This window comes from Pholis gunnellus (assembly GCF_910591455.1).
Source record: "Pholis gunnellus genome assembly, chromosome: 18".
In the NCBI taxonomy this organism is placed as follows: domain Eukaryota; kingdom Metazoa; phylum Chordata; class Actinopteri; order Perciformes; family Pholidae; genus Pholis; species Pholis gunnellus.
The window spans coordinates 15,255,795-15,266,992 of NC_136545.1; the positions used below are offsets into that span (position 1 = coordinate 15,255,795).

The 11,198-nt window shown below is 43.2% G+C and overlaps 1 protein-coding gene across 1 annotated transcript in view; it reads right to left on the minus strand.

Annotated features, from left to right (window-relative positions):
- The window catches only part of hcn1 (hyperpolarization activated cyclic nucleotide-gated potassium channel 1), a gene marked incomplete at both ends in the record, with an annotated part of 59,957 nt that extends 50,446 nt beyond the window's left edge, over positions 1 to 9,511 (minus strand). The window contains 2 exons of the mRNA XM_079179676.1: positions 2,427 to 2,850; positions 9,162 to 9,511. Of these exons, the coding sequence (XP_079035802.1) occupies positions 2,427 to 2,850; positions 9,162 to 9,511 (774 nt within the window). The remainder of the gene's footprint in view (positions 1 to 2,426; positions 2,851 to 9,161) is intronic.
- Between the last annotated feature and the right edge of the window lie 1,687 nt (positions 9,512 to 11,198).

Genomic DNA, 11,198 nt, shown 5'->3' on the forward strand with positions numbered 1-11,198 from the left:
ACATGAAACAGCGCATTGAGAGAACTCTTTAGAATATTTTTAACAACTACATCTCCGGTTTCTACCGCACCAAGCAGGAATATTCTGCTCCCGTGAGGTAAAAGTGAAGCTAAAAAAGGAGCACGTATGAAGAAGAAGACACCACAGAATGAGACCAAGAGATAGTGTTGGCGAAACAACAAATCTGACTTAGCCCAGTTCTGACGGGGCCAGCCTGCACTGATGAAATAACGGCCCTCTTTACTTCGCAGATGGAGGGAAATGATGGTGACAAAGTGAAAAAAGGGGGGGGGGGGGGGCAGGGAGCACACGACAGATGAAGGAATGACGGACATACAGGCTGCAAGATGATTTATTGTCAAAACTCACTGTCTGAATAACTAACTGAGTCCATTTTAAGGCTGATATAATGATGGTTCACTGCTTGAAACCCATTAAGACGGCAGGAGACTGCATTTGTCCCTCCATTAAAGCTCTAATCCTGCATCCTAAACCTAACATGTTACGACAGCTTGGAATATTTCCACCGAGTGCCTTTTCTTTCCTCTCACGTCTCCTGTGGACGTGTCTGATTCGCTGTTGTACCATTAATCAGTGCGTCAATTTACTGCGGGTACACCAGAATAACTATTTCAATTCTGTACTGTATTTTTAAGCATACAAAGGTTAGACACCACAAAGATGTAGAGAAAGAGACGGTGCTAAAGGAGGACGATGTGCCGTGAGTGGAAAGGGTGAAGAAAGGCAGTCGAGGGGAGAGAGAGAGAGAGAGAGAGAGAGAGAGAGAGAGAAGAACCAGAGAAGAAGAAACAGGCAGGCAGAGTTTGATAAGCAGAAAGACAATTTGAGACAAAAGAAGAATGACCGGGTGAGCGTGAGAGAGACTGTGAGGTCTGCTGTTGTATCCGAGCAGTATGACACATCCCTATATACTGCACTGCCCTGCCTCCCTGCATGCTCACTGCAGATTTTCATTAACCTTGCGGCACCGTCTATATGAGTTTTTTTTTTTTTTTTAACTTGGTCCATACCATCTCATCCTCCCACTGCATGCAGCTCTGCAAACTAAACGGCAGTATCATATACAAATGAATAATCAACTTCCCACATAGTGTGCATGCCAAGATAACACCCTGCAACTGCAATCCATATGCTGCTCACTTTCAGAATATGGTTCTTGATTGTGCGTGTGTTTAGGAGTAAATCCACATTTGGAGCTAGAATAACGCTTTGCTGAAGCATGAATAATGCTTTTGTTTTTCAAGTGCCACATTGTGCAGCGAGGGTAATATAACGGAGTTTAAAACACACACTGACAGAAGAATATAAGCTACCATAAACACTGTAAAAGTATCCTGCCGTTATTGGTACACAACCAAGAGGATGCTGTTTTCCTGCTCCATAAATGTGCACTGATCCATAGCACGGGGGCTGGGAACCGGCTGTACTATTTACGCTAAGGTCTGGCAGGATCCTGTTCATGGCTTTCGCTGATAGTGTGCTTGTGAAAGCCTATGTTTGCCAAATGCATCTAGTAAATAATCGATTTCCTCACTGCCATTGTTACTGATATGTCATTGAACTATACAGTGTGCGTGCGTGTGCGCACTGTGAATGCAAGCTCAGGTTGAGCCCTGACAACAACACAATTTGCTTCACCCAGAGTAACAAACGGCATGGATAACGGGCAGCGATAACAACAGGGGAGTCAGACAATAAGGGAGGGGCAAGGACGTTGAGGACGAGGTGAGACAGAGCGGCGGGCTCATTTTGAATGGCGGCGCTATGGTCAGCCACTTACAGCATATCTAAAGCTACATTTCAAATCAAACATAATGTCGGTGCTTTTTGGTCACGATGTCTAAAAATGTATTCATCTGCTGGTTCGGTCGTGATATGGAGCAGCACGATCTTGCAGTGTGCAATGAAATGATTACCAGGAGAAGGAGAAGACTAGAGCTTGTTTTAAACAGTCTGAGTCAGGGAGTGCGATGACTCGATGGAGGGTAATAATGTGTCACTCTCCGTTATGTCCAGCGGGGTCTAACCGTGTGATTGTTCACACAAAATCCACCTGGGTCATCTCGCAAAGACCACACCAACAAAACATGAAGAGAGAAGTTCATTGACCCTCTAATATACTTTACCTTTCTGAAAGAACGGAGGCAATTACTTTTGATTTCTGATTTAGAATTAATTTCACTTCATCAATAAGCTAAAAACTGACATTAACACTCGTTTCCCATGGATGAGCCTTCTGACCAGTGGTGATTGACAGCACCTATTAGTGGTTAACGTGCACTTAATTACATCTGAGCGCTAATCTTTCAAGGTTGTTAACGTTGCTGCTGGGTAAAGAACCCTGCCAGAGAAATATGAACAACCACAATTACTGATGTACACATGACACACATCCATATACGCACCTCCTCCCACTGATGTATGTATCTGATGAGTCGGGACAGTCTCAACAGACGCAGAAGACTGAGGATCTTGGTGAAACGGACGATTCGCAGGGCACGAGCTGTTTTATATACCTCCGAGTCAAAGCCTTTCTCCACTATTAAAAAGATATAATCCACTGGAATGGAGGAGAGGAAGTCCACCACGAACCAGCTCTTCAGGTAATTCATCTTGATGACCTTGGGGTCGAGGATGATCTCGGAGCTCTCCTCGTTGACGATCCCCGTTCTGAAGTTCATGACCAGGTCCACCAGGAAGATGGTGTCCGAGGCCACATTGAAGACCAGCCAGGTGGTGGTAGTCTGCTCTGAGAAGAAGGTTATTCCCACAGGAATGATGATTAGATTCCCCATCATCATGATGAGCATTATCAAGTCCCAGTAGAACCTGCAAAGCGACACACATAAATCAGTTATGCATGGTAGACAACATGTTGTAGACAGTTAATGCAAGGACAGTGTATTCATGTAGATGTTGATGTATTCACTTTTCCACTGACAGTGTCTGACAGTATAAAGCTGTCCAATTTGTCCATTAAAATCCTCCATTAAGGCTCTAAGTATAAGACTGAATACACAGGTCTACAGCGGCTCTGCAAGGCAGTACTTAAACACAGCGGTGCTTTTAGATGAATGCTAAGTCCTGCATGCTCACAATGACAAGAGAGACTGTTCACCATCTCAGTTTTGGTGCGTTTAGCCTGCTAACATTCGCTATTAGCACTAAACACAAAGTACAACTAAGAATCCTGGAAACGTATATGGTCATAAACCAAAATATTGGAAAGATGAACATTGTCACAACGTGAAAGGGCGACAGCTCAGTTCCCAGAACGTACCACGCGTTAGAAGCGACCTGTAAATCACAAGATAGCCACACCCTAAGGCATACCCTGCTTTATCGTCTATTTTACTCTGAATGGGACCATAATTTATTAAATGAACATCATGCTGTTTTGAAGAAGACTTGAAACTATAGCGATTGGGTCCATAAACTCATGTTACAATGTTAACTGAGGTAACAAAGAAGCAGTGTCATTTTCTCATAGACTTCTATACAATCTGACTTCTTTTTGCAACCAGAGGAGTCGCCCCCTGATGGCTATTAGAAAGAATGCTTACGCATTGGCTTCACTTTTCAGAACCAGCTACGACCAATAATCATCAAAACTACCAATAATCAGTGGGAAATACTTCCAAGACTAAGATCTGTACATGTGCAGAGGCTCTTAAGTCCTCACTTGCTTTAAAAGCTACATGTGCTTGCGTTGTTACCTACATCTCTTATGTAATATTTTCTAACTATGATTCAAGGACATCCAGACATGTGCTGCCGACACCTGCTGTATGCATCCAGGGCCCTGTTAGAAGAAGACCCTCTCCTAATGTCCCTGCCCTCTGTCTTGTGACGAACAGAGCCAGAAGTGATTCATCAGCACCCTGCTCTTTTCACCAAGTGTCCTGGGCTTCGATAGAGGCCGAGCAACCGTGAATGAAAATAGATGCTTTCAGGAATCCTATCTCTCGTGCTAAAAACGCTCCACTGACGCCATCCCTGCCTGCCTGCCTGCGCCCTGCCCTGCTGCCTATCCATTGCTGCTGTTGAGGATGGAAATGGACTGGCTGGCTGGTTGGCAGGCTGCCCGTCTGGCTGGGAACCCAGTAATGGATCTGTTTGAATGAATTAAGACTCGGCCTTGGTCTTATAAATATCCACCAGATCATGTGTCTGATAATTGTCTTTACGTAAACTAAACAGCGGTCATCGAGGTGGTTCATTGTATTCACCGTAGGTATTTTTACGCCAGCAGGCATTGAACTGGGGGCTATGGAGTGGACTCTTCATATATGGAGAGCCTTGACTTAACACCTTGAGTGGGACATTAAAGCACAGAACATGATGCACTTTGGATTAATTTATGCTATTCATTCATTTAGTTATATTGGTAGAAACATACTTATACAACAATGACACTGGGTGTGAGATTTGTGTTTAACTTAGCTTACGACAAACACACACATTCATACCATTTTGAATACACACACACTATTGTCAACCTTTCAGCCTATTGCTACCCCTTCAGCAGACGTGCCAGGATAATGTGCATACAGTACAGTATATGTGTGAGGCATGACTTTTTATTCATATTTAAGAATAAGAGGCTGCAGTGACAACATCCGCTATGATTCATCTTTTCAGATGCTTCATAACAATACACACTGAAAAAAAAAAGATTAAACCGTGATTATAAAGATCTTTTAGGGGTCATTGTAGAAAACATAAATTAGTTTAGATATCTCAATTAGTCTGTGGTCAAAAAAGAGAACAAAGAGAAAAATAAAAGCTCTAAAATTAAGTCATTTATCAATAGAATGCAACTGCTTTTAATCAGAACAAAGTTTTTTTCTTTTCATATTAAAAAAAGAGTGTTAACAAAACAGCATCAAATTAATTGTTGGGGGGAAATAAATGCAAAATCAGGGTTCAAAAAGGAAAAATCGGAAATATTCGTACAGCACTCAAGAATTTAATACTAACATCTGTTAAATTGCTATTTTTGAAATAATGGAAAATGTGTGATTTCTTTCCACTCATATTAATATAATCAAAAACCCACTCAGTGCCCACATCTTGAAGATAATTCTGTTTCTCTCATGACTTGTGTAGGTGGCATTTATACTGCACATGACCTCTAAGACACCCACTTATCCAATGAATAAAACATTGTGTTTTAATTCTTGAATTAGAAACTATAAAACAGGAAACGGCAACATGTACTGCAACAGAGAGAAGTTGTTCACAAAGTTAGAAGAATCCCTGAAAAACAGAGCACTGCAGACGTTTGAATACTAAGTGAGTTGCCCCCCTTTTCATTTTAAAGATCCAGTCGCAAAGTGTCAGCTCCAACGGCAGCTCGAAGACTGCATCCACCTCTTGCTACATCATTGTATTAAGCTCTTGCTTCAATGCTCCAACTCTGAGAATGCACGCAAACCCCTGTTACACCAGTAGCTGAGAGCATGTGCATCCAGCTGTAAATGCAGCTCCTACTCTGGCAATGCACTAAAGTCACCAGTCAAACTCCTGCTTCAGGTTTGGTAGCTCCACTGGTGCCCCTACTTTACATCCACCCAGAGCTCTCGCAGTACACTCACCTTTAGCCTGTTTTTTTTGCCCCAGCCGTATGCATTAACATCCAGATAAACCCAGCACCCTGCACTGCTGCTAGTCATTTGTTGTGCCGAGTTCTTCTTCGATTTGTCAAGCCGCTCTTTAACACACCAACGAACTGCTGTTCTGATTGATTAACGTGGCTCTGCAGACACAGTATTGGTTTATTCTGACAAATCTATGCACCCTGAAACTAATACAAAATGAGTGATTCCTAATATATCACAGAAAGAAAACTTTAAGACAAAACAAACCAACACCAGAAAGCCATGTAAGTTTTATTTGCCAAATGTTGATAGTTGACACTCGGCTATTATAGCCTGATGGACCACCCTAAAACAGGAGCTGGGAGCTGTAGAAGCTACAAAGAGGTGTATACTGATGTATACAATGATAAAAATGGGATTTCAGATCAAATAGATGGAGGTCAAAGTCATCTATGACTGACAATGAGGTTATTAAAACGTAGCATATAAGTACAGAATGTCGACCAGACATCATTTTCTATTGATCCGTGTCTTGGAGGCCAATATGTTAGTTTGAATCGGCTACACTGGATGCTCAAATTGAGGTAAACATGTCATTTTAAATAACCTGGAGAGGTTGCAAAAGAAAAAATGATGCTGCGCACAAACAACAATGTGCCATTTTAACTATGATCATCAGATACTTCAGATGCGCACTCGTCTGCCTTGGCCAAACAGGCACCCTCTTTAGAACAAACTCTGAAAGGAAACATCCCTGAGAGTCTTTTAAACTACGACAAAGGCCTCTCCTTAGCATAACCCGAGGTATATGAGGCCATGCATGAGGCCTCTCTGAAAATCTATGAATAATGAATATTACTAATCTACCATTAATCTTTAAGCAGCCACTGTGTACAAAGAATATCCTGGATATTGAGTTTCAAACACTCCCACAAAGCGATATACAGCCTGTGTGAAGGGTGCTGCCATTCATGGACCCTATGTAGGAGTTTCATTAAAAGACCATACAGGGTTTGCTTTTTTGGTCATACAAAGTTCTGCCACAGTATAGAAATATATTAGAATTATATACAAAAAACTAGAGACAAACTTAAACTAGAGACCGACTTCAGATAGGATCACACCAGCTTCCCCACTTACTATCACCCTATGTATGGCGCCCTTGCTCAGACTACAACCATCTTTACAGTTGGCCTTCATTTTGTTCCCAACTACAGACCAGTAAAGTTTCGTGAATGCATCTTGCACGGTCTGTGTGGCTATCAGGGTGACACAATCTGACATATAAACACCTGGCAAAGCACTGAAAACCTCTGTGGTAGTTCCTGCTACAGGAGCCACATTTTGCCATGACGACACATACACACATACACACACACACACACACACACACACACACACAAGGTGAAAACAAAACCAGCCACACACTGTCGCAGCTGGTAATAATTAAGAGGATGAATTGAGCCCCAGAGTAGAGGACTAGATTACCATTTAAGCTACAGTACAAGGGGACCTGGCCAAACAAAGTGTACCCTTGCACCCCCATCATTTATGCACCAGCATGGTAGCTTGAAGCGCTGGGGATATATAACTTCACAGAACAATCCATGAGGCAATCTCACTGGCATAAAAGGGTTTGTGTCGTTAAACTGGCTAGAGGACAAGGACTTCCTATGAAAAAAAACACCCTTTGGAAAATGTCAGGAGGAAGGGACCTTAGGGAACCTTCGGCTGCCTGAGTTAGTGGAATATAAGGGCCAATCTCCTTGAGCAGAGGTTAAATAGCAAACACCCCCACTGATGGCCCAATATGTCTCATATTAAGAACATGCTCTGACATACATACTGTATGCATTCTACAGTGACAAAACCAATTATTCACTACATTTTCCATCTCTTTCAAAAAGGTTTAGCATAAAGTAGATCACAAATACAGCCCAAGACAGCTAAGCAATTGCCAACTGTGAAAGGGTGGTATGCTATCACTTGAATTGTTTAGGTCTAACCTGTCTTTGGCCATCTTGTGGGGGGGGGGGGGTCGGGTTGTTCTCCTTACATAATTGTTTACAGAGATTGCTAAGCTCATTGACTGTTGTGTTGTGCAACTAATCCTTGCCCACCGTCATTGCACATCTGTGTGAGTGTCAAGTCAAGCAAAAGCTACACAGTTATAAGCGCAATTGCAGCTTTCAGTTGTCTAGGTTAGAATGCAGCTTGCAGACTCCAGCAGCTCTGAGGGAGCAGCAGCATAAACCCTGCAGAGCGGAGCACCGTGCTGCATACTCAGGCCTGCTCTGGGTTCAGGACCACGGACAGCTCCGTGTTAGAGCGGCGGGATCAACGTGTCCTGGCGCGTCACGTACAGCTTCAATGGAAAACGGGGATGATTGTCACCATCAAGCTGTGTGCCAGGGGACAGCGGTGCAGGATGACATGCTTAATTGGTTGAGTGGTGAACTGTAAACATGCAGCCTGTGGAGAACAAGTCCTGGCTGTACCTGCTCTCATTTGTCTACCATCCGAACGCACTGTGTGTCACAGATACATTACACACATGAAAGCAAATTAGAAGCAGTTTGTCTCAACTCATGTGCACTACTTATCACACGTGGGGATGCATCTATCATCAGTTTTTAATGCAGTTTTCACTTGCAGCCTCACTCTTTTTAGGACAATAGGATATCTGCTTGTGCAGGTGACAGAATGACATGCCGAAGAAGAAACACACAACAATCCTGTCACTGTGGCATGCAGTGCACAACACGGGAGGAAGTGTGGCATGATCGGCTCCTTTGAAACAAACAAATTCCACCACATCGCCCCCCCCCACACCTCAACGAACACGCCACTCATTCATTAGTGCTGTCAAATGTTTGCAAGACTGATCGATTCAAAACACGGCCATTTTCCTCCTAAATCGTTTCGCTGCACGATTTTTTACCGCATTCTGTGCATTTTTTTTTTTTTTGCACACAGGCCCGCCGTCCGGTACCGCCGCCTACATTGTTTACAACCGGGATGGTGCAATGGCATTGTCACGTTGTGTCCAGGTACCGTCGCCCCTGCAGTAGCCTACACGGGAAGATGTCGCAATGATGAGGACCATGATGTACAGTTATGGCGAAACAATCAGAAAAGGTGCGCGTGTCTGTGTCTGTCTGTCTGTCTCTGTGTGTGTGTGTGTGTGTCTGTGTGTGTGTGTGTGTTTTGAAATTGACATTCACCGTCCGTTTTCCAAGGACATCTCACGGATACACCTTTGTAGCCTAAACGCGTCCTTCTCTATTATAATAAAAATGCCGCAATGAAACACACACACTCACTGGGCACATTTATGTCAGTAAAGCCTTCAGACAGCGGAAGCCCGGTTGCCTAAATACAGAGGTAGATTAGCGTATGCGCCTCGGGGCAGGCTGTGCGTGTGCCGATGACAGCGCGTTATGTGTGAGAGTGTATAGCTTGCAGACCCTCGGGTGACGGGAGGGGTGGATACAAAGGGAGGAGGTGGTGGGGTGAGCAGGTGTCTTTTCCAGCCCTTACCTAAAATCGCTATATGGATGAATGATCCAGTATCCGGCCGTTTGAACCCTCTCTTGCTCTTTCTCCACGGCTTTCTGACTGCCGAACATACGCAAGGAGAACTTATTGACTCCGGGCTGCATCATGGCCCCAAATTGTCTCTGCATAAAACCATGTTGCCTGGCCTCCGCGTCCAGATCGTCAAAACCGACCATGGCCTCTTCCCGCTCCCCCTTGAAGCCCACCGAGTTGCCGTGCTCCTTCTGGCTCCCCGTGTTGTTTTTCTGTATCGAGTCTTGCCTCTGAAAAACATTATTCCCGTCCGCCTTTTCCTCCTTGTTGCTGGAGAAGGAATTCGATTTGTCTTCCATGGTGTCTTTAGTTTTCCCGTTTTTCTTTGTGGCAAAGCGTCTCCGTCTCCGTCTCCGGCTCCGGGAGGGCTGCGCGCAAAACTCGAAAGGACCCGCTGTGAGCTCTCCTGGGTTTTTTTCCCCTTCTTTTTTGCCTGCTTTTAATTATGTCCTTCAAACTGTTCAGCTCCTCTGCCTTCGGTGGGAGTGCTGCAAACTGAGACAGAGTCCCCGACAGCCCTGTGGATCAGGTTTCTTGGGTTACCGCCATCTACCGACGGCCCCGGCTTCTACCGTCCAAAGCCTCTCTGCTTCTGTCTCACTTCGCACGGCACTGCGGTTTAACTGGCACATGCCCCTGCACCTTATTTACATAATGTGGCTCATGATACCTCTTCCCTCCCCTGTCACCAGGATCCGGCATGGCGGCAGGAAGCCCATATCATAGGAGCAGAGCATATATTTTAAATTAATAAAGACGTTATATATATGTTTTATAATTCGTTTGACAAGACATGTGTGCCTCCTGTGGCTCGGCTGGCGGCAGGTTTGTTTCCTACTGAGTAGTGATAATAGAAGACAACACGGTGAAACAGATTGGGATCATAGTTGGAGCCTCTTGGTGATATGAGAAAACTAGTTGAACATCTTGTGGAAGTCACACCTTACAAGGTGTTGCAGATATGATCCAACATTTAGAGCATGAATGCACCGAATGCATTGCACCGACCATATAGATGCAATATATAAGCACGTGTTTGTTTAGAAGCAACCTATAAACTTCATTTCTGCATGGTAAGGAGATAACATGCTTTAAATAGAATCATCTGCATGGTGCATTTCAATTAAACCAGTTAAATATAGAGTAAGGGATGACAAACTCAATACATCTCCTAAAACATCCCAACATTTTGTTAAATCAACACATCTCACAAAATGAATTATAGAAGCTCACTGTTTAGATAACCCAGCCACCTGTAGGGGCACCAGTCAGAATGGATTGAGGTGATTCAAGTGAAAGTAAAGTAAAAGTGCTGATAGCTGCACTTTAAAAATGCACCATTCCAAGTTAATGACCTGCATTAAAAATGTTCCCCAAGTAAAAGTACACAGTAATAAAAGTAAAGTAGAAAAATGTCCCGTTTGACTGTTACTATCACATAATACCATCTTTCTATTATCATCACTCATGCATTAAGGTAAACAAAGGCTTACTGTAGTTTATTGAGGCTCATTTTTGAACTGTTTACTATTGATTAATCTCCTAATTACTTTCTCAATTGATCTATTGATTAGTTCTTTGGTTTGTAAAACTTCAACAAAAGAGAAATACCCACCACAAATACCCAATTTGACACCTTTACTATATGCTTGTTTTTATCCAACCAACCCAACGTTTCCCAAACCAAAAGATTTCAAATGTATTTATTTATCAGTCTAATTGATAAATCGACTATCGTTTTAAGCTAAATATATATTGGGTAGTTTTATTCATGACGAAGCATGAGCACTTTGTATGATTTTTTTCACATAAACAAACTCAAAAGTAAAGTAACTATTGTAACTTAAGCTATCAGACAAATGCAGTGCAGTAAAACATAGAGCAGAGGAATGAAGTGATCATGAGGAAGGGATATTTTTTACAGAGAAAGGAGAGTCGTCCAGCAACAGAGAATGTACAATAGATAACTGTACAGATCAATTAGTC